Raw genomic sequence first — 25,172 nt, forward strand, 5'->3', positions numbered from 1 at the left:
TGCCTTATTCGTACGTTTTCCAGTAATGTGCTGATCATCAAAGTTAGATAGAACATTCCCTCAATCTCCGACACCCCAGTAAAAACAATTCAAGTTTGTCGAAGTTAAACTCTAATTGCATGGTACAGGTGCTCCTCAACTTACAATGGGGTCACGTTCCGATAAATCCATCGTAAACCAAAAATATCGTACGTCAAAATGCATTTAATACACCTGATCACATGGCCGGAAGCGAGCTACTGGGCACTGCCATTGCCCAGCGTTTGCACCATTGTAAAGTCGAAATATCGGAACTCGAAGCATCGTTAGTCAGGGAGCATCTGTATATCCATTCTTCCCTTATAAAACATCTGCATAATGTTAACAGTTCCCTACTTTTTTTGGCTGCAGAAGACAGAAACATTGTAGCTAAGGGCTTTGCTATTCTATAAGTTGCTGCTTTCAACAGTCTGTGCCACACCTGGCAATTTATCCACCTTTGAAGAATGCTAACCCCTTTATACTTTTATTAATTGCTGTTATTGACAAAGAACACAAAAAGTATTCAGCGTTGCAAGTGTTCAAATTTCACTGCATGTTCTTGATTTGAACTGTCAGTAGTAATGACCCTTATTATTTGAAGGAACGGAACAGAATGAAGTTCATTTGTGAAGCAATGAGAGACCTAGAAGGAGGGAAACTTTCTGGTGAAAAGACCAAGAGGGTGTATGAGCTAAGCAAAAGAGGGAATGGAAAATTGAGATATTGGTTCCTGGGATGATAGATCGTCCCATGAGAAGTGATTAAGCTCATTTGACCTATATTCTCAAGTTCAGTGAAGCATCTTTTAATGATCAGGGAATTAAAAGTTAGGAAAATAGGAGAAGAGATGATGCCTAGGGCAGATCAGCCATGAATTACACTGAATGGCAGAACAAGCTTGAAAGTTGAATAGTCCACACCTGTTCCTAAATTCTTGTGTTCAGCAAATAAACATAAGCTTTGGATAATGTGTGTTTACCATCTACTTGTATAGAATGTACTTTTGTACTATAAACAGACGCCCTCAGTCATTAGTAGAGATATAAACTGTTCTTTCTCTCTCTCACTCTATCTCTCAAAATATTTTGCAGCCTGGATAAAGCAATCCATTCAATGGGTTTTGATTCTGGATTTATAATATTTCAAACTAACTTGGGAAATCCTTTAAATGAACTCTTACTTATTCTGCAGACAGTAAGTATGAAATTGTGTCATTCTACAAGATGATAGCACAATAAGAAGCTGCAATGTGTATGGATTTTTTTAACTGATGGTTCCATTGAGCATTTAGATCCTTACCAGTATCTCTCCATGGTATTGGTTTCAATGTATATGTTCCTCTCAATCCAATAATGCTATTGCCTTAGGGGTTATATTCCACTATTATTGTACTTCTGCATGAAATTTAATTTGCATCTCATCGGTCTACTTCCCCACTCTTTAGATCAGTGTATTTTTGCATGCTCCCTGTTTGCATTTCAATTTTTCTCCATTCTGGACTCTTAATTTAGCTTTGGTGCAAAATATATGTGTGAAGTGGAACATAAGCTTACCACCATGTTCTACCCCCAGCCGTCCCTCAACTGCCTTGCACATATCAAATGCTTCCCTGGAATTAAATCTAGAACACTGGTAGTTGTATATACTGTATATTTTGTGTTTTAGAAGATGAGTTATGCCGCATTGTGACATGTACACAATATATAGTAACACAGCAACAAAAAGTTAACAACTAAATGATCATAGAAAATAGGTGCAGGATGAGGCCATTTGGCCCTTCGAGCCGGCACCGCCATTGTATGTGATCATGGGTGATCATCCACAATCAGTAACCTGTGCCTGCCTTCTCCCCATATCCCTTGATTCCACTAGCCCCTAGCGCTCTATCTAACTCTCTTTTAAATTCATCCAGTGAATTGGCCTCCACTGCGTTCTGTGGCAGAGAATTCCACAAATTCACAACTCTCTGGGTTTCTTCTCACCTCAGTTTTAAATGGCCTCCCCTTTATTCTTAGACTGCGGCCCCTGGTTCTGGACTCACCCAACATTGGGAACATTTTTCCTACATCTAGCTTGTCCAGTCCTTATATAATTGTATATGTCTCTACAAGATCCCCTCTCATCCTTCTAAACTCCAGTGAATACAAGCCCAGTCTTTCCAATCTTTCCTCATATGACTGTCCCACCATCCTGGAGATTAACCTCGTGAACCTACGCTGCACTGCCTCAATAGCAAGGATGTCCTTCCTCAAATTAGGAGACCAAAACTGCACACAATACTCCAGATGTGGTCTCACCAGGGCCCTATACAACTGCAGAAGGACCTCTTTACTCCTATACTCAAATTCTCTCGGTGTGAAGGCCAACATGCCATTAGCTTTCTTCACTGCCTGCTGTACCTGCACGCATACTTTCAGTGACTGGTGTACAAGGACACCCAGGTCTCGTTGCACTTTCCCTCCTTATTTTTGCCGCCAAAGTGGATAACCTCACAATTATCTATATTATACTGCATCTGCCATGCATCTGCCCACTCACTCAACCTGTCCAAGTCACCCTGCAACTTCCTAACATCCTCTTCGCAGTTTACACTACCACCCAACTTTGTGTCATCTGCAACTTGCTAGTGTTACTTCTAATTCCATCATCCAAATCATTAATACATATTGTAAATAGTTGCGGTTCCAGCACCGAGTCTTGCGGCACTCCACTCGCTACTGGCTGCCATTCTGAAAATAACCCGTTTATTCCTACTCTTTGCTTCCCGTCTGCCAACCAATTCTCTATCCATGTCAATACCCTACCCCAATGCCATGTGCTCTAATTTTGCTCACCAATCTCCCGTGTGGGACCTTATCAAAGGCTTTCGGAAAGTCTAGATACACAACATCTACTGGCTCTCCTTCATCCATTTTACTTGTTACATCCTCAAAATATTCCAGAAGATTAGTCAAGCAGGATTTCCCCTTCATAAATCCATGCTGACTTGGACCAATCCTTTTACTGCTATCCAATGCATCTTCCCCACCACCGATGTCAGGCTAACTGGTCTATAATTCCCTGTTTTCTCTTTCTTGCTCCTTTCTTGAAAAGTGGGATAACATTAGCTACTCTCCAATCCACAGGAACTGATCCTGAATCTATTGAACATTGGAAAATAATCACCAATGCGTCCACAATTTCTAGAGTCACCTCCTTGAGTACCCTGGGATGCAGACCATCAGGCCCTGGAGATTTATCAGCCTTCAGTCCCATCAGTTTACCCAATACTATTTCTCACCTAATGCAAATTTCTTTCAGTTCCTCTGTCTCCCGAGATCCTCTAGTACATCTGGGAGATTGTTTGTACCTTCGTTAGTGAAGACAGATCCCAAGTACCTGTTCAACTCTCTGCCATTTCTTTGTTACCCATAATAAATTCATCCGTTTCTGCCTTCAAGGGACCCACATTTGTCTTTACTAATCTTTTTCTCTTAACATACCGAAAGAAGCTTTTACTATTCTTCTTTATATTCTTGGCCAGCTTACCCTCGTACTTCATCTTTTCAGCCCGTATTGCCCTTTTTTTTCCTTTTCATTTTTTCATTTGATCAGTTCATTTGAATTAACCAACCTTGAATTAAGAATATTTTCACAATACGCAGATAGTTATTCTGTACTACCAAACTCCTTCATTTCATTGAATGCTAGTTCAAACAAAATGTTTAAACAAAAATTCCCTCCTTGCACAGGCTGACTCCTCATCAGTTAATGCCTGTCCATGATGATTTCCAATACCTGCCCATGGCTTCATGATTCAATGGTGCTTTAGATGATTTCATACTACTTTTAAATTTAATGCTATTTTAATTTCTAACATCAATTTCAAATGATTCCCTGAAGATTGTGCCAAGGATGTGATTATCATATTGTGCCATTTCTTTAAATTTGCTTGGATGGAAAGCATCTAATTTTGGTGTGTTGGTCTCATTTACAAGTGTCCAAAAACTATTTGTAAGATGCTGGAAATCTAAAAAAAACTAGAAAAGATTGGAAACACCCACCAGGTCAAACATATCTGTGGAGGGAGAAACATAATTAATTTTGTAGGTTGAATACGCTTAATTAAAATGGAACGAGCGTACTTGAAATTGTTAATAAATATTTAAATTGAGCAATTGAATCGTCCAATACATATGAAGGTTCTAACCTCAGATTGAGACAGTGACAGGTATTTTGTTTTTGTGAAGAAGGCATATGATTTGAAGAAACCTCCCAATCTGAAACATCACCGAAAAATGTTCTCCAGAGATGCTGCCTGACCCGCTGAGTTACTCCAGCACTTTATCTTTTTTTGTAAACCAGCGTCTGCAGTTCCTTGTTCCTGTGATCTTCCATACATGCTGCATTTCTCATCTAAAGATGCCCACTGCTCAGCAGATGGGGGCACGAGTCTGAAATGGCACATGATTGTTTTATTTTCTATTGCTTTTTGGATAGGATGTGTGCATGAATATGAATTATATTTCTAGAAGGTGTAGATTAATTTATCAATTTCATTCTTGGGCTTTGTAAATGTTCAAATTGATGGCAGTACATGAAGCAGGGAATTCCCTCTTGGTGCATGCATCCATGTTTATTTTAACATGCAGTATTTTGATTACAATGCTTATGTATTTCTCCATTTATTCACATTTTCATTGTTACAGTATTATTTTTACTTGTGTGAATCTCTAGTGAGTGGCTTTCTTGAGAAAAATGTTTCATGCCTCAGAATAATGGAGATGATCATAACATTAACAAGCACTAGAATTTTATTTGCATATAATCTTCTTCTTAAGCACTTTGCTCCTCTAGGGAGCATAGGCCATTATATTTGCATATAATAAAACCTATTTTCTAACAAAATCTCATGTATGAAATCTGATTGTCCATCTGATGTATAATTCTCTCAATTAGATCTGAATTTGTATTCATTGTGAATTAGAATGTTAAATGAGTTGACACAATAGACAATAGGTGCAGGAGTAGGCCATTCGGCCTTTCGAGCCAGCACCACCATTCAATGTGATCATGGCTGATCATTCTCAATCAGTACCCCGTTCCTGCCTTCTCCCCAAGCTCCCTGACTCCACTATCCTTAAGAGCTCTATCAAGCTCTCTCTTGAATGCATTCAGAGAATTGGCCTCCACTGCCTTCTGGGGCAGAAAATTCCACAGATTTACAACTCTCTGACTGAAAATGTTTTTCCTAATCTCCATTCTAAATGGCCTACCCCTTACTCTTAAACTGTGACCCCAGGTTCTGGACTCCCCCAACATTGGGAACATGTTTCCTGCCTCTAACGTGTCCAATCCCTTAATAATCTTATATGTTTCGATAAGATCCCCTCTCATCCTCCTAAATTCCAGTGTGTACAAGCCTAGCCGCTCCAGTCTTTCAACATAGGACAGTCCCGCCATTCCGGGAATTAACCTAGTAAACCTACGCTGCACGCCCTAAATAGCAAGAATATCCTTCCTCAAATTTGGAGACCAAAACTGCACACAGTACTCCAGGTGCGGTCTCACTAGGGCCCTGTACAACTCCAAAAGGACCTCTTTGCTCCTATACTCAACTCCTCTTGTTATGAAGGCCAACATTCCATTGGCTTTCTTCACTGCTTGCTACCTTTCAGTGACTGATGCACTAGGACCAGATCTCGTTGTACGTCCCCTTTTCCTAACTTGACACCATTCAGATAATAATCTGCCTTCCTATTCTTACCTCCAAAGTGGATAACCTCACACTTATCCACATTAAACTGCATTTGCCATGCATCCGTCCACTCACACAACCTGTCCAAGTCACCCTGCAACCTCATAGCATCTTCCTCACAGTTCACACTACCACCCAGCTTTGTATCATCTGCAAATTTGCTAATGGTACTTTAAATCCCTTCATCCAAGTCATTAATGTATATTATAAATAGTTGCGGTCCCAGCACCGAGCCTTGCGGTACCCCACTAGTCACTACCTGCCATTCTGAAAGGGACCCATTTATCCCCACTCTTTGCTTTCTGTCTGCTAACCAATTTTCTATCCATGTCAGTACCTTTACCCCCAATACCATGTGCTCTAATTTTGCCCACTAATCTCCTATGTGGGACCTTGTCGAAGGCTTTCTGAAAGTCGAGGTACACCACATACACCAGCTCTCCCCTGTCAATTTTCCTAGTTACATCCTCAAAAAATTCCAGAAGATTAGTCAAGCATGATTTCCCCTTCGTAAATCCATGCTGACTCGGAACGATCCTGTTACTGCTATCCAAATGCTCCGTAATTTCATCTTTTATAATTGACTCCAGCATCTTCCCCACCACTGATGTCAGACGAACTGGTCTATAATTTCCCGTTTCTCTCCCCCTCCTTCCTTAAAAGGTGGGATAACATTAGCACAATTCAGAACACTGCAAGCTTTGGTTTGTTCCCGTTTAATTTTGCGAGCTAAAGTTGCAAATTGTTTTAACAAACACAGCATTCACCTTGTGTTTTTAAACTTTCTCCTCAGGTATTCCCATTGGATTATATTCTGATTGCTATCATTACAATGTACATTGTCTTCACATCCATGGCAGGAATCCGAAACATGGGGATCTGGTTTTTCTGGATAAGGGTAATTTCATTTATTGATTACGTGTTACATGTCTGAGAGTCAGTGTGGGGGAGAAGGATAAGGAGAACATAAATTATAGCAGCATTTTTTATGATAAAGCAAGTAATGATTGATCTAAACCATTACATTCTGCTAAAATTCAGTGGATGAGATATGTGGTCTTGTGCAAGTAGCTGACTTGTAGCATTTTGACATGCTGATTTTTGAAACAGTGAAGCATAAATAATGGTAGAAATGATTAATTTTAGATTTCATGGTCTAGGATTGATTTGAGCTCAGAAATAAAGTTGTCTTTTACTTTAGTAATTTAACAATGTTTCAACTATGTGATAAGTATATACATATTTTAGAAAAATCTGGAATTAGAATAATTAAAACTTGAAGTAGGAAAAATAGATGTTTTAAAATGTGTTATTTACAATTTGGTTGTATTGTAATTGTTCAGGTTTATGATTCAGTAAGTAACTTAAAATTTAAGTACATTTATCACAGCAGCAATGTTGCTGACCTTAGTTTTGTGCAAAATCTAAAACTCTGCTTTTTGAGAAATTAAATCTGCAAGGTCGGATTCCATCCTGACAAATTATGATGAGATTCAAATTGTGAATTCATTACTTGTTTTGCACCACCATGCAGTGTTTTAGATGGTCTAAGTGGTTTAATTCGCATTGTTTTTTTGCCTCTTTCAAATAGTTGTACAAGATTAGACCAGGCAGAACACGCCCCCAAGCTCTTCTTTTCCTTTGTATGATTTTGCTCCTGATGGTTCTTCACACAAGTTATATGATCTACAGTCTCGCACCACAGTATGTTATGTATGGAAGCCAAAAGTATCAAGAGCACGTAAGTATTGTCTAATTACATCTTTATCCAATCCCAAGGTATTTATTCACAAAATGCTGGAGTAACTCAGCAGGTCAGGCAGCATCATTCTTCAGTCTCCTTCTTCTTCAGTCTCGACCCGAAACGTCGCCCATTCCTTCTCTCCTGAGATGCTGCCTGACTTGCTGAGTTACTCCAGCATTTTGTGAATAAATACCTTTGATTTGTACCAGCATCTGCAGTTATTTTCTTACTTTATTTATCCAATCTCAAAGTCAGATGGCCATATTTTGTGTCTTTGATTGAGTGAGACGGCAAGATAAATGTAGCTGAAATAGACCATTTAGCCTATTTCAGCTAATCCATTTCAGACAAAACATAATTAGCGTTTCCCCGTTTATGTATCTAATTAAATTAATGTGAGATCATGGCTTTTGATGCATTAATCTAAAATTATTTCAATTATTGATGACTGTCAGTTTCTCACTTACAAGATATCTGTTCATTTTCCAGTAACTTATTCTAACTGGCAGGGGCAGGGCATTTTTTTCCCATACTGATTAATTATTGCTAATAGAGCGTAGGGTATTATTTATTGCATAGATTTAGCTTGGATTTATGGTGGTGTTTTCATTTTTGGCATTAAGATCAAATGGTTATGGTAACAGAAAGCACGTAGGAATTGTCCTTGAAATGTCCCCATCCACTTCACTCCCCTCTCCACTCCTCCTCCCTTCTACTCCACCTCAGCTCCTCCTCTCTTCAGTTCCACCTCCACTTATCCTCCGTTCTAGTCAATTTGTGTGCTTCACTCATTCTTCCTTCTCTCTTTATTCTACCTCACACTTGCACTCCTATTCCTCCACCAACTTATCTTTCATTCCTCCTCCCTACCCCCGATTCCTGTACTGCCATTTCTATTACCTATTAGGAGCTCTTTAGCAAAAACAATGGCAGTGGTCAATAAAAGGCCCAGCTTTTGTGAAGGCAAATGGAATGAGGTTAAACAAATTGATAAATTCCACTAAACGACCAAGTCTGAAGACAATGTGAGATTGGCAGGGAGATAGAGGGTGAAACACATATACTAAGTACAATCATGAGGATGTTACTCAGGCAGCCAGGGCATGAAAACAGGATTAACATTTGTTTCCAAGGATGTAGAATTGAAAATTAGGAAGTTATGCTAACCTGCAGAGGTTGACATTGTAAAATAGTGACAGGAAAAGCTGAAAATCCAATAAAGAATTCAAAATAAATTGATTTGGTGGTACGAATGGCAGGGATGGGTGGAGGTTGAGGTAAGTAGATACATTTAAGGGAGAGGCAAAAGGAAGTTTGCACTAATAGATACAGATGGAAAAAGACAAGGAGCTTTTCCATCAAGTGAAACGTAATCTCCGATGTTTACTGATTGCTGTACCCTTTTTAATACTGAATAACCATATTTCTCTCCATCACTTTTTCTCACTGTGTTTCTTCATCTGTTTGCCACTTGTTTCCCTCTCTCTATTCCCTCCTGAAAAATTAAAGCTTTGTGTTTGTTATCTAGATGCCAGAAACTAATCTCCTTGATATACTGTGCATGTTGCACACCAGCCAGGCATTGAGAGTGTAAATCCTTTTCAGTTCCATCTTCCAGTTTTTAATGTGACACCTGGAATACTATCCTGTAATCTGGAGAAGCCTGCAATCTTTCCAAAATCTTGTGTTCATTTTACTTACTGCATCCAGACAAGAGAGAATGGATTTGTTGCTGAAGCTATTAGTATATCTTGCTGAGGATAGAGTCGTAGACCTACACTACATGGAATCATGCCCTTTAGCCCACCTTATTCGTTTCAACCAAGTTGACATATTGGGTTAGTCCTATTTACCTGCATATAACCCATAGCCCTCTAAACCCTTCCTACCCCAATATGTATCTAATTGTATCTGCTTTTGACGCTTCTTTTGATAGCTGTTTGCAGATATGGACTCCCCTTGGAGTGGAAAAGGTTGCCCTTGGGTCCCTTTTAAATCTACCCCCTTTCACCTAGTTTTCAAATCCTCTCCCCTGGGAAAAAGACAGTGACGGTTCATTTCATCCATATCATTATTCACTCACAAGTGGTAAATTAAATAAATATGATAGCATTGCAAGAGTACATCATTGTTCATTTAAATCTTCAGAAGACTGCTTCATGTGGTCTGTTCTGTCATTGCTTGAAAAAAATGGTATATATTTTCTTATCAAGGCAGCATTTTAATCAAATCATTATTAGATTATTGATGTAACCTTTTGAATTGATGTTGGTTTTGAATGACATGAGAATGTTTTAGTTGTAATTAAACTCTTTAAACATAACTGCAGTTTGCATCAGAATTTTATTTTATTTGGTTTGTGCATGTGAATCAATTATTTTTTAATTACATTTTAAACTTGAATCTTTGAACATAATACATTCATAGAAGAGGAATGAATCAAGCTTTAGAAGAGGAAGTCTCCAGTTAAGTGCCTGCATGGATTACAAAGGGTTGGAATGCATTGCGTGTATCATTGGCTGCACCAGTACTTATGCCCATCCCTAATTGTTTTAAGAAAGTGGATCGAGCCATGTTCTGGAGCTACTGCTATCCTTCTGATGATGGCGCTTCCAGAATGAGATCTCTAAGTTTAATAGCATTAAATTGAGGCCATAGATAACTGGATAGTTGTGTTCTGCACTGTTACAGTTGATTGAAATTAGTAAATTGTACTTTGTTCCTTTTTCACCCTTATGCCATGGCTGCTGATTGCTAAGGTAAATAGTTCTAACTTTTAAGGTGATGTGATGGTGGAAAACAATAATAAATCTGCTCCCAAGTTTTCACCAAATGGCTAGGTTGTTCGGGTGAAGAAATTAGCTTGGTGGTCTGAGGTATTACACTAAGAGACATTGTGAATTAGACTCCTGCCCCATTCTACATTATAAGTTTTACTGCAAATTAGTGCCTAGGCGTCTTGTCCTAATAATTGTGTGGGAAACGGGTCTGTGAATACCATCTTAAGTTGTGTAAACCCATAGCCAATCAAGGTTATGTTTTTATTTGTGTATTTAGATCAACCGGACTTTATCTCACTCGAGGCAAGAAGATTCAAATACAACCTGGGTAACAAAGATGTGTGATGCAAAGGCACCTGAAGGTAAGCTGATACATTTAGAGTTGTACAGATGCATTTCAGAAATGGGCCCTGCAGCTCACCAAATTAATTCTGACCATCATACAGTAATTTTACACTAATCTTGCCCTTAGCATTTTTATTCTCCGCATATTTGTATACATTGTGTATGCAAGCAAAGAATTTCACTGTGCCTAGTCACATATGACAATAAAGTATTCCTATTCCCATTACCTCTGTAATTGCTATCACTCAACTACACCCTAGCAAATGTATAGTGGCCAGTTAATCTGTTAATCTGTACATTTTTGGGGTGTGATGAAAGAAACCATAGCAGTAGAGGAAATCAATGTAATCACAGGGCAAAGGAGCAAACTCTACATAGACAGGATTGATGGTCAGGATTAAACTTGGGTCCCTGGAACAGCGCTCCAATCTGCACCCATCTGACAATTTTGGCAGATAAATGAATTGAGTTTCATTAATGGCAAAATGTAATGTAAAAACTTAAGATAATGCCAAGATCCTTAACAGCATTAATGTACAGAGGGAACTTAGGGTCCAAGTCCATAGCTCCCTGAAAGTGCCAACACATGGATTTAGAGTAGTAAAGAAGGTGTATGTAATCTTGCTTTCATCAGTCGGGGAGTTGAGTATGACTCAGGAAGTCATGTTCCAAATTTATAAAACGTTGGGGTTAGGCCACATTTGAAGCATTGTGTGAAGTGCTGGTCGTCCCATTATACGAAAGATGTGGACGCTTTGGAGAGGGTGCAGATGAGGCCTACCAGAACAATGTGTGGATTACCAATAAGGAGAGGTTGGGCAAACTTGGATTGCTTTCTCAGCAACGTAGGAGGTTGAGGGGAGACCTGAGAAGTCTCACAGGCACACTCCCACCTGCACCCTCCGCTCTGCTGCTGCCAATCTCCTATCCCCCCACATCCGGACCAAACTCAGATCCTGGGGGGACAGGGCTTTCTCCATCGCTGCTCCCACCCTATGGAACTCACTACCCCAAACCGTTAGAGACTCCTCCACACTCACCACATTCAAAACATCGCTGAAGTCTCACCTGTTCAGTACTGCCTTCAACCACTGAAGGTCACCTCACCTTCTGTCTCCTTTCTCTGTTCGTTTACTTATTTACTTATTTATCTATTTATTCATTTCCCTATGTTCTCTAAATCTCTGTAAAGCGTCTTTGAGTATATGAAAAGCGCTATATAAATGTAATGCATTATTATTATTATTATATAAAATTATGAAAGGCATGGGTAGGGTACACCGTCAAATCCTATTTTCCAGGGTAGAAATGTCAAAGACGAGAGGACTTAGCTTTAACTTCAGAAGGGGAGAGTTCATACGAGAAATGCAGGGAAATTATTTTTGCACAGAGGGTGGTGGGTGCCTGGCGCATGCTGCCAGGGGTGGTGGTGCAAACAGATACGATTGTGGCGTATTAGAGGCTTATATAGGAGTACATGGTTATGCAAGGAATGGTGGGGTATGGATCACGCAGGCAAAGGTATTTAGCTTAATTAGGCCATATGTGTGGCACATACATTACGGGACAAAGGGCCTATTCCAATGCTGTACTGTTCTGTGTCTTCACTTGGGACACATTCATTAATTCATTCAACCCACGTTGACCAATCTCAGTCTGTCATAAATAAATTTTCACCTCAAGCACTTTGTCCAGCTCTCTTACCTCTTACCACAGGTCAATGCAGTGTCAAAATTACTTCTGTTTTACATATAGATTTTCTTGAAATCATGAACAAAGGTTTCTCAATTTTCTTTTCTAGTTATTTCCTATTTTTAAATTGGATTGCTTGCTCTTTGAAACTGAAGAAAGTGTTCTGATATGACCTTTTAAGAATCCTTTTCCAAATCATTTTGAAATGTTCAAATATCAAACTCCAAAGCAGTCTAATTTTCAAACAGCAACATTTAAGCCTTGTTAAAGATCTTCAGTTTTTAATTCTAGTGTGCATTTCTTTCATAAAGTTTATTTGCTTTGTAAATTTCCTCATGCTTAGTGTGAGTGTTTAACTGAGATATATTCTTCTTGTGGTATTTTCATGTATGCTACATGTTTATGAATCTATAACAGTCTGTTTTCAATCTAATGTGATCTTTCTAGTGATATTGGATGAATTTTACGGAAATTATTTACAAGATTTCCTAGGTCTAAGAAATTATTGCTTTGTAAAATGTAGTGGTGTTTTAATTAGTAGTAAGTGATTTCAAAAACAAAATTATCTCAATATTGATCAGATAATTATTTTAAAACATGACTAGATGCATGTTTGGCAAAATTGTTTACCGGATCTCTCACTTGCATCCCTCATCTGATCTGTTTGTTCCATTTTAGATATGTATAGATTGTTTTTGAAATTTGTCAATCTTAATTAAGGTGAAGGAAATCTAACAAAAAGAATATATCAATTAAAGGACCGCACATCTTATTGTTGGCCAAGCTGACTTGTTACTAGAACATGGAGGTTACTGGCAGTTATTACTCAGCCTCGGTAGTCTGAAGGCGGTGTCGGTAAGATTCTGCAATCTATGATTGTGCTCCCGCAGTGGTGTTAGATAAGGTATTTCAAGTCTTTGAACTTCTGATGATGAAGGAAGGGTAATGTAATTTGAAATCATGAAACTATGACTTGGTTATAGACTTTTCCATGTCTTGCTCCTCTGGGACTTCCACTTGTTGGAAATCACATAGGAAGACTGCCAAGAAGCAGAATACGGGCTGACAAGACAACACTCTTAAATCACCATTGGATGCAGCTGCAATATATACAACCAGCTGTCCATTGACAAGAAGTCTAGATTGAATTCAACAGGCTGGGCCACTTTGTTCCATTGTTCATTAGCACATGGGAGAGCCCAAATGACTTGCTTTTGCCTATAGATGAAATATGATTTTTGGTCCTCACAACTGATTAGCAGGAAAACTGTTGGAGATGTTTCTCGACTTTCCTTATAGCAACCATCCCCAACTAAAGTCACAGCTGAGATCCATCTCTGAGGTTTACCATATCAATCACCTGAGTAAAAGATCTTTTTATTAGAAAATTTAAGGTGCCTTTGTTCCACAACTCAAAATTGTACAGGCCTTTTGGCACAATTCATCCACGCCGACTAAGTTCACTATCTGAGCTTGTCCCAATTGCCTGTATTTGGCCCATGTAGTTGTACTCACCCCTTCATCCTCTGGTAGCTTGTTTCATATACCCACTGTGTAAAAATGAAGTTAACCTTCAGATCCCTTTCAAATCTATCCTCTCCTTAAAACTAAGCCCTCACATTTTAGACTCGTCAGGGGAAAAGATTATGACCATTCAGTTTATCTGTGCTCTAAATGATTTTATATACCTTTATAACATCGCCCCTCAGCCTCCTTTGCACCAGGAAATAAAGTTCCAACCTATCCAGTCTCTCCTTAAAACTCAAGTGTCCCGACCCAGTAACACCCTTGTGAATCTCTTCTACACCCTTTCATGCTTAATGACATCGTTCCTTTTGCGAAGCGAACAGAACTCTACACATTACGCCAAGCAGGCCATGCTGTCCAAAGAAAATGATAAAAGGGGGATGGCAGGCAAAAATTGAACAATTCTAATTCAAGCAGAAAGAAAGAGTGAGTTATGTAAAGGTGGAGAATTCGTATATCGAATCCTGCGGGCTGCACTGTGCCCAGATTGAAGATGTGGTGTGGGTTCCTGGAGTTTGCATTGGACCTCATGTACTAGTGCAAGAGGTCACAAGCAGAACAGAGTGGGAAAGTGATTTAAAATGGCTGGCAATCAGAAGCTCGGGGTCATTTCTGCAAACTGAGTATTGGTGTTCTGCAAAGTGATTTCCCAAGCTGCATTTAGTTTCACAAGAGACTGCAAATGCTGAGATCTGGAGTACCAAACAATTTGCTGGAGGAACTCGGCGGCTCCAGCAACATCTATGGGGAGGAAAGAATGGTCAATGTTTCAGGTCAAACCACTACACCATGATTTATAGTTTTGCCAGCATCAAATTCACTAAATTTACATAACTTGTTCTTTCTGGCCATGCAGTGGACCAGTCTACCACATTGCACTGACTCTACGGCACGAGGAGCATGTTACACAGGCAAAGGAGCAGAAATGTTTCTTAACAGTTACATTACTTTGCCCTATGAAAATAATTCCTTTTGTTTTACAATTGCCCTCACCACCTTCTCTGCTCCCTAATTTGTTTCTCTTTCTCTGTTCTGATGAAAGATCACAAACATGACCTGCTGAGTCTTTCCAGCATTTTCAATTATATTTTTCTGTAGTTTCCTATGCTAGTTTATGTCCCACTTAAGTCTCAACCACCCAGTCTTTATCTGTCCCCCATCTAAATTTATCTTTATCATCTGTGCATTTTGACTCCATGAGTTTGACAGTCCACAGTCTAACCACTTTCTGGATAAGGAAACCTCTCCTAAATTCCTTTAGGATTTATTAGTAACAACGATTTAATCACTCTTGGAATTATTTCTACACCATTAATCCATTTTATAATTGTAAAAACACTTTTAAATTAGCCTTAAACAAGCTATTTTTATTGAAAAGGGACCATTTTGGCCTGCTTGGATTTTTATGGTTACAAACGTTTGTTAATGTTTTAGTTTCATTTATCTGTTTGCAGGATGTGGGTGTTATTGGAAATGCTAGAAACTGAGGAAGCAGTTAAGAGTCAACTGTATATATAGGCCAGACTAGAATTTGAAAACAGATAACCAGACAGGTGTTAATGACAATCTGGTAGTTTCATGGTAGTGCTTATTTTTATATCTACACCCAATGCCACTGTTTTCACTTTTTGAACAGTTTGTACTAGTGAATCTGAAATTACCCACAAGCTGAGTTCCACTACCTATTCACACTGGTTTCAATACATTTATATGGATCAATTTTCCTCATCCCTATAGTCTGTCAAATATTTATTTCAGTAAATATTATGAATGCTGAGAAATATTTGAAAACTCAAGTGGTTATTTTCTCATATAGTATTGGGAAATTGTGCAGGTTTTGAGGTTAGTCAGGAAAGATTCCAAGCCTTTGAACCCAGAGATAAGGATTACCAGGTCAAAGCTGTCCAAGGGTTGTGCAAGTTCAATAAATATATTGTATTGGAAGTGTAAATAGGCATCGGAAACATGCATGCTAGAAGACCAGAAAGAGGAATTAATGGATTGTGTTGTGGGGTGGTGTTCACTGAGATTAAGGCCAGTATTTCAAAAGTTGTGAAGGAGAAGAGGAGGATCTGTAGTAATGTAAGAGAGCAGCCAGGAAGTAATAGAATCTGGATTAATTTAATTGAGATGTGAAAGGCCTTGGAGGTGCTTGGAGTGGCAAGAAGGAATCAAATGTTAAAGGTTGAGTTTAAAATAAAACTGCACACAATGCTGCAGGCTACAGAAGTAAAAGTAGCGTCTTTTGTTTTTAGCTTTTAGCTGTTTGTTTTAAGACACCCTGTCATCTTAGGAATTAGCCCAGTGAAGGTGGCTGGGACTGGTTTCTTAAACAAGGGGACCAAAACTGGACATGGTACTCCAGGTATAGCCTCACCGACACCCTGTACATTTGTTGCAATACTTCTCTATTGCCGGGGCATGGGAGTTTTAATATAAAGACCAAGGTGCCTCTTGTCCTTTTAATTACTTTCTGTGCTTGCATGCTGAATGTTTGTGTTTCATTCCCCTTGTACACCACCCATTTGCAGTCTCTCAACCCTTAACTGATATCTACCTTTTGATTCCTCCCACTGAAGTGCATCATGTTATTAGTACTTGTGAAAATGAGATTGAGATTACAGAATGACATTCAATACACATGAAAAAGCAATTTATTTTACAATTAGCAGTAAAAGATTGTGTGGGCGGATAGTTTTGATGGAGAATTGAATAGTGAATAGCATTTCATCGATGGTGTGGTGACAACCTGGTGGCATCCCAAGGGCACAACGAACCATCAGCTCTAGGGGGCGGCGTCTTGGTGTGGGAGGCGCCAGCCATGGGGGCGGTACCTGAGTTGGTATTTAAGGCCGGGCAACGCCCGTGACTGGGGGAGTAGTAGGGAGCTGTACTGGAGAGAATAAACGTTCGTCTGTTGCATTGAACCCTTTGCCGAATCCATCAGGAAGGATGCGAGCATAAGAGGAGTGACATTGCCAGGCAGTGGGGGCACTCAGGTCAAGGCCTCCCTGTACATGGACGATATCGCCGTCTTCTGCTCGGATCCAGGGTCGGTCCGCAGACTGATCAGCGTCTGCGGCCAGTTGAGTTGGCCACGGGGGCCAGGGTAAACCGCAGGAAGAGCGAGGCCATGCTCTTTGGCAACTGGCCTGACCGATCTTCCATCCCCTTCACCATCAAGCCTGACTTCCTGAAGGTGCTGGGGATCTGGTTCGGGAAGGCTGAGGCATGTAACAAGAATTGGCTGGAGCGGATAGCCAAGGTGGGGAAGAAGCTGGAGCTGTGGAAGCAGCGCTCCCTCTCCATCACGGGGAAAAACCTGGTCATCAGGTGTGAGGTGCTCTCGGGGCTGCTGTACTTGGCGCAAGTGTGGCCCGTCCCTCCCTCCTACGCCAAAGGGATCACCCGGGCCGTCTTCTGCTTCATCTGGGGGTCGGCGATGGACCGGGTGCGACGAGCCACAATGCACAAGTCGGCAGACAACGGGGGTAAAAGCGTGCCCAACGTCGCCCTCATTCTGATGGCCACTTTCGTGTGTGGCTGCATCAGGCGGAGCGTAGAGCCAAGGCACGTGGGCACCAAATGCCACTACCTGCTGAGGTTCTACCTGTCCCCGGTGTTGCGAAGGATGGGCCTGGCGCAGATGCCACGCAATGTGCCAGTCAGCTGGACATTGCCGAACCATCTGTCGTTTGTGGACAGGTTCTTCCGGACCAACACCTTTGACCACAAGTCCATCGGGCAGTGGTCAGCACGGAACGTCCTGCAGGCACTGCAGGGGAATGACCCCATGGATCCTGTGGCGTGGTTCCCAGAGCAGACTGCCCAGCTTGTCTGGCAAAATGCCTCATCGCCAGTACTCACCAGCAAGCACCAAGACCTGGCTTGGCTGGTGGTGAGGGAAGCCCTCCCAGTCAGATCCTTCCTGCACCGCCGGAACCTCACTAACAGCGCACGCTGCCCTCGGGACGGCTGCTACGGAGAGGAGACGGTGGCCCACCTCTTCACAGAGTGTGGATTTGCCAAGAGAGTCTGGAGAGGTCTGCAGGGGTCCCTGTCACGATTCATTCAGAGCAGCTCCGTCACAGAGGACTCTGTGCTCTACGGACTGTTCCCGGGGACGCATTCCGAGACTGACATCGAGTGCTGCTGGAAGGTCATCAACTCGGTGAAAGACGCTCTTTGGTCTGCCCGATCCTTGTTGACCTCCCAGCGGAGCGAGCTGTCCGTCAAGGAATGTTGCCGACTGGCCCACTGCAGACTGCAGGAGTACGTGCTGAGGGATGCACTGAAGCTCGGTGCAGCCAACGCTAAGGCTCTGTGGGGGAGGACCACAGTCTAGGGTCAATAGACAATAGACAATAGACAATAGGTGCAGGAGTAGGCCATTCAGCCCTTCGAGCCAGCACCGCCATTCAATGCGATCATGGCTGATCACTATCAATCAGTACCCCGTTCCTGCCTTCTCCCCATACCCCCTCACTCCGCTATCCTTAAGAGCTCTATCCAGCTCTCTCTTGAAAGCATCCAACGAACTGGCCTCCACTGCCTTCTGAGGCAGAGAATTCCACACCTTCACCACCCTCTGACTGAAAAAGTTCTTCCTCATCTCCGTTCTAAATGGCCTACCCCTTATTCTCAAACTGTGGCCCCTTGTTCTGGACTCCCCCAACATTGGGAACATGTTATCTGCCTCTAATGTGTCCAATCCCCTAATTATCTTATATGTTTCAATAAGATCCCCCCTCATCCTTCTAAATTCCAGTGTATACAAGCCCAATCGCTCCAGCCTTTCAACATACGACAGTCCCGCCATTCCGGGAATTAATCTAGTGAACCTACGTTGCACGCCCTCCATAGCAAGAATATCCTTCCTCAAATTTGGAGACCAAAACTGCACACAGTACTCCAGGTGCGGTCTCACCAGGGCCCGGTACAACTGTAGAAGGACCTCTTTGCTCCTATACTCAACTCCTCTTGTTACGAAGGCCAACATTCCATTGGCTTTCTTCACTGCCTGCTGAACCTGCATGCTTCCTTTCATTGACTGATGCACTAGGACACCCAGATCTCGTTGAACTCCCCCTCCTCCTAACTTGACACCATTCAGATAATAATCTGCCTTTCTATTCTTACTTCCAAAGTGAATAACCTCACACTTATCTACATTAAACTGCATCTGCCATGTATCCGCCCACTCACACAACCTGTCCAGGTCACCCTGCAGCCTTATTGCATCTTCCTCACAATTCACACTACCCCCCAACTTAGTATCATCTGCAAATTTGCTAATGGTACTTTTAATCCCTTCGTCTAAGTCATTAATGTATATCGTAAATAGCTGGGGTCCCAGCACCGAACCTTGCGGTACCCCACTGGTCACTGCCTGCCATTCCGAAAGGGACCCATTTATCCCCACTCTTTGCTTTCTGTCTGTTAACCAATTTTCTATCCATGTCAGTACCCTACCCCCAATACCATGTGCCCTAATTTTGCCCACTAATCTCCTATGTGGGACCTTGTCGAAGGCTTTCTGAAAGTCGAGGTACACCACATCCACTGACTCTCCCTTGTCAATTTTCCTAGTTACATCCTCAAAAAATTCCAGTAGATTTGTCAAGCATGATTTCCCCTTCGTAAATCCATGCTGACTCGGAACGATCCCGTTACTGCTATCCAAATGCTCAGCAATTTCGTCTTTTATAATTGACTCCAGCATTTTCCCCACCACTGATGTCAGACTAACTGGTCTATAATTACCCGTTTTCTCTCTCCCTCCTTTCCGCTGCTGGACATGGGGGGCAGGGTGTGGTGGAGAGAGACGCCCCTCCAAATAAGGGACACTGGGTAAATGTCCAAATGTAAGTAAATGTCTAAGTGAATGTCTGTACCAAATGTAACCTCCGGAAATGTCGGATGGGCTTGTTTAAGAATATGTTTTGTGAATGATATTTATTATTTGAATAAAGTATTTTTTGATATAAAAAAAAAGTCTAGTGCACGCAACCCGTGTCCGATTAGTTTTTGGCTGGACTCCTTCGCGTTCCTGCTACAATGGGATCTTCATTTTAATACAGATGTGAAACTTCTCTGAAGAGCCCAAACTGAAATGAGTTTTGTAAATTTCAAACAACTATTATTAAACACTCAACCATTTGTAATTTTTCAATTAATCCGTCCGACCCCATTCTCCTGCCTTCTCCCCAAAACCCCTGACACCCGTACTAATCAAGAATCCATCAATCACCACCTTAAAAATATCCCATTGATGGCCTCCACAGCCTTCAGTGGCAATGAATTCCACATTGATTTTAAACTAAGTAGGAAAGAACTCAAGTGGGCAGTTAGAAGAGCCAAACGGGGCCTTGAAATGTCTTTGGTGAGTCAGATTAAAGAAAATCCCAAGGCTTTTAAACGTACATTAAAAACAAGAGGGTAACCAGGGAGAAGGTAGGATAAAGGAGGGAAGAGTAGAAACAAAGAACAGCAGATGCTGGTTTGCAAAAAAAAGACAAGTGCTAGGGTAACTCAATGGGTCAAGCAGCATCCTTGCACTTCCTGCACTGTAGAACTCTGACTCCAGAAGCAATTCCTCTTCATCTGTCCGAAATGGGCAACTCGTTATGGTGAACTAATGTCCTCTAGTTCCAGTACCCCCACTAAGTGAAGAAAACCTTCAGCATCCACCCTGTGAATGCCCATTAGGATCTTGTATAAGATCATCATGTATTCTTCTGAACTCCAATGAGTATATAGCTATAATCTGTTCAGTCTTTGTTTGTGCTGATTGGGGAGTGACAATATTTAGCCCCAGTGTTTATAAAGCAAGTATGATAGATTTCAAAGTTGGTATCGTGTGTTATTTGTGGAATTTGGTGTTTTTCTGAGTATGCTATCTTTATCCTTTTGGGTGCTGGAGGTCAGCTGTTTGGTAATGTTTGTTGAAGAAGCCTTGGGGATTGCTGCCAATTTTTTAGTAAGATCATGCCCACTGCGATCATAGGGTGCCAGGAGTGGAGGGATGAAATAGTAGTTGGAACAGAAAATATAAGCTTCCAGATTTTAAAATTAGTCTTATTTACTTAGGTTTTTTTAGATTTTTTTTTCAAAGTAGTCAGTACTCCTTGATTTAAAAAAAAAATTAGTTCAACACCAGAGTTTAAAGCATTGAGTGTCTTCTTTATTGGATTATTTTGTCATCACGTTCTGAAATAAATCTCAATCTGTCATGGATGTAAGGTTTCATTTGATGCTCAGTAACAAGCAGTTTTTTGTGTGAAGTGTTAATTTAATTCTGTTAACACAAGTATTTGAGTGGGATAGGATAAAGATCCTTTTTTTACCCACATTGCAGTAATGGCAGTATTTATAAATGTAATTTAAATTTCTTATTTTCTTAAAATAGACTGATTCATTGCAAAATACTTGTGAAGCAGGTTTGTAATGGCTGCATGAAGAGACCGTTTTATCAGTTTTTCAACACATGCAGGCCAATCTTAATGGAGTAGAAATATTTAAAGTATAAAATGTAAATAGGAAAGAAACCCTTTCATTTCTTTAATATATTACAACTTCATAAGATATCATTACCTATTTGCTATATATTATTTTCAAATTGATCATTTTCATTGTACATTTTTCCTATTCTGAGTGGAAAAGCTCAAATACTTGTAAAACATATGCAGTATTCAAATTAATAAATTATTAGGCATATATTAGTACTAGAGAATGTACAATTATGATACATTAAAATAACATAAGTGGAATAGAATAATTTACATTCAGTTTTATGATAAATATTCTATCCACATATGTATGCTTAATTTGCAGGCACCCATTTATCAGCACTGGAGAATTTAGTGTACAATTTACTGTAACTTTCAGTCTATCAATCGGTGCTTTTTCACTTGCCTGTGAATTAAATAGCAGCTAGTGGGAGGGACGGGGGAATTTGTAATGTGGCATTCTTTATTGTGTAATTATTTTGGCAGCATGTGTTATGTAACTATGTTAGTAGCCAATGTGTTAGATGAAGGTAAAAAGGAAGAGCAAAGGAAGAGAGAACCAAGTAGAAGTAGTCTGTGATATAGTAGAATACAGGAAAGATTGACAGAACGGTAGGAATAAACGGGTCCCTGTCAGAATGGCAGGCAGTGGCGAGTGGAGTGCTGCAAGGCTCGGTGCTGGGGCCGCAACTATTTTGCAATAGATATTAATGATTTAGATGATGGAATTAAAAGTAACACTAGCAAATCTGCAGATGACACAAAGCTGGGTGGCAGTGTGAACTGCAGAGGATGCTAGGAGGTTGCAGGGTGACTTGGACAGGTTGAGTGAGTGGGCAGATGCAGTATAATGTAGATAAATGAGGTTATCCACTTTGGCGGCAAGAACAAGGAGGCAGGTTATTATCTCAATGATGTCAGATTAGGAAAAAGGGAAGTCCTTGTACACCAGTCACTGAAAGTAAACATGCAGGTACAGCAGGCAGTGAAGAAAGCTAATGGCATGTTGGCCTTCATAACGAGAGCATTTGAGTATCGGAGTAAAGAGGTCCTTATGCATTTGTACAGGGCCCTGGTGAGACCACATCTGGAGTACTGTGTGCAGTTTTGGTCTCCTAATTTGAGGAAGGACATCCTCGCTATTGAGGCAGTGCAGCGTAGGTTCACGAGGTTAATCCCCAGGATGGCGGGACTGTCATATGATAAAAGATTGGACGACTAGACTTGTATTCACTGGAGTTTTGAAGGATGAGAGGGGATCTTGTAGAAACGTATTAAATTATAAAAGGACTGGACAAGCTAGATGCAGGAAAAATGTTCCCAATGTGGGGGAGTCCAGAACCAGGGGCCACAGTCTAAGAATAAAAGAGAGGCCATTATAAATTGAGATGAGAAAAAACCTTTTCACCCAGAGAGTTGTGAATTTGTGGGATTCTCTGCCACAGCAGGCATTAGAGGCCAATTCACTGGATGAATTTTAAAGAGAGTTAGATAGAGCTCTCGGGGCTAGCGGAATCAAGGGATACGCAGACCTCCCAACCCTTCCGAATTTGGCGTAAAGTTTCCGCTTTCTTATTTAATTTCCGCCATTCTGATTTTGTCTCACATTTCTCCGCAAAACACATGCCTCGCCGCTCGCCCCGCCACTGTACTCGCCTCGCCTACTAGGAGGAGTGAGGGGGAGGGGTGGGGGGAGTAGGGTTGAGAGGGACATGGACCATTGTGATTTGCTGTTGAAGACCACTGGATCAAGTATGTCTTCAATTAAATTAGGTAATTTGCAATTTTTTAAATGAAACTCTTTCTTCATAACTTAGTCATACATTTTATGACCATTGTTCTGTTATTCAATACCAAGAGAATTGGGATGTGTAAGGAAAAAGCAAAATAGAAAACAAAACAATTTTTTCTTTGTTGTAAAATGTATTTCTGTTCAATAACCTTTCTATAATAGTAGAATATACTCGTGATAGGCCTGACATTGTACATGTAGTCCAAGAACTACAGACTGTTGGAAATAATCGTAGTTTTTCACACGTGAATGTAGCGCAACGCGTACGCGCTTTTGGCGCGCATACTTCTTTTTGCTGAAAAGTTGCATTACGCACCATATTATGAATTTTGATGTAAAATTCTGAATTTTGGACATCAAAATTCTGAATTTGTAAAATCAAAAGTTGGGAGGTCTGGATTTGGGGAGATGGCTGGCATGGTTTACTGATTGTGGATGATCAGCCATGATCACAATGAATGGCGGTGCTGGCTCGCATGGCCAAATAGCCTCCTCCTGCACCTATTTTCTATGTTTCTAAAGGGTGATAGTGAAAATTGAAAGAGTGGGGTAATGGGGAAAACCTCAAAAATCTAATGATCTTGTTTTTTGTTTGTTTTTTGTCCTAAACATATTTGAGCTCACTATGTGGTCTGTATACCTGCATGTGGTCTGTATCCTTTGATTCCTTGCCTATTTGTGTGAATGTCTCAATGTCCTTTAAGCAAAACTATTATATTTGATTCCCCTTCTTCCCCTGGCAGTAATTTCCAGGTACCTACCATTCGTTAGACTTTAGAAATACAGCACGGAAACAGGCTCCTCGGCCCCACTGAATCCGCACTGACCATGTACACTAACAGTATCCTGCACTCTTGGGACAATTTACAATTTTTTTAAATCAAAGCCAATTAACCTGTCAGGTATGTCAGGGTCCTTCAGGCTGTTTGTTGGGCAGTGGGGAGGAGAAAGCTGGAAGAGTGGAGGGGCAGGACAAAGCCTGGCAAGTGATAAGAATCTCTCCCCTCTCCCCCTCCCTCCCAACCTCTTCCATCTGTATTCCTTTCATTAGCTTCATATCCATTATAAAAAGTTGTGTGAATTAATTGAGTAGTAAAAAGAAAACTGGAGTAAATATATATCCGATTAATGGATTAAAGCATATAGCGATTGAATTGTATAAGCATCAGATCACATTGAAAAATCTGAAGAAATGTGTAATGAAGGAACTGCTGATGCTGGTTTAAATTGAAGATAGACACAAAATGCTGGAGTAACTCAGCAGGACAGGCAGCATCTCTGGAGGGGGAATGGGTGACGTTTCAGAAGAAGGGTCTCGACCTGAAACATCACCCAATCCTTCTCTCTAGAGATACTGCCTATCCCGCTGAGTTGCTCCAGCATTTTGTGTCTATCTTTGAAAAATCTGAAACTGTGCAGACTAATGTGGCTAATGCTAATGTAATGAGTCTTCTAAAACTATGAAACTTGTAATGGTACCAAAGACAGGCTTACATCTATAGTGAAAACAAAACATTGTAACGTCAAAAGGTGGATTACATTTTCCATGCATTAGATGTTAGAAAATATTGTTTTCCATTTTCAAAGTTGGCCTGAAGCCCCAGTATTCGTGCTAAATGCTTTCCCCCCCATCCTCCAGGTCCCAATCCCTCTACTCCCTTTAATTTGCAGCACATAGAGTCTGAAATCTAATATTTCACACATGCCGCTGGTTAGGTTCTGGTTCTCCAGGTCTTTATCATCAAATCAGTCTTGGGTCTTTTGCTGGAGAAGCCAAGAGTTTGTTCAAAGTGATAATTATGGTTGACTTCACAGCAGTCCAAAGGCTAAGGATACCTTGCAGCTCCTACAGGTTAGGATTTGATAAGTTGCTTCTGAGATGATACCTTTGTGGGTCTTCCAGAGCCTCAGCATTTAAATTCTTGATGAAATACTTCTGGTGACACTGATATTTTAGAGTAGATTGATGGAGAAAAGAGAGTGAATGGGCAGTGTTCAATCCAGCAGTTATACCATGGATAATACA

General features: G+C 40.8%; 1 protein-coding gene across 2 annotated transcripts in view; it reads left to right on the top strand.

Moving 5' to 3' along the window:
• Window positions 1-25,172, top strand: part of lmbrd1 (LMBR1 domain containing 1) — a 115,694-nt gene that overhangs the window by 84,138 nt on the left and 6,384 nt on the right. For both annotated transcript variants that reach the window (XM_078400010.1, XM_078400011.1), the window contains exons 11-14: window positions 1,113-1,215; window positions 6,552-6,656; window positions 7,350-7,499; window positions 10,560-10,644. In XM_078400010.1, the coding sequence (XP_078256136.1) occupies window positions 1,113-1,215; window positions 6,552-6,656; window positions 7,350-7,499; window positions 10,560-10,644 (443 nt within the window). The remainder of the gene's footprint in view (window positions 1-1,112; window positions 1,216-6,551; window positions 6,657-7,349; window positions 7,500-10,559; window positions 10,645-25,172) is intronic.

Source organism: Rhinoraja longicauda, chromosome 5 (assembly GCF_053455715.1).
Source record: "Rhinoraja longicauda isolate Sanriku21f chromosome 5, sRhiLon1.1, whole genome shotgun sequence".
Taxonomy (NCBI): domain Eukaryota; kingdom Metazoa; phylum Chordata; class Chondrichthyes; order Rajiformes; family Arhynchobatidae; genus Rhinoraja; species Rhinoraja longicauda.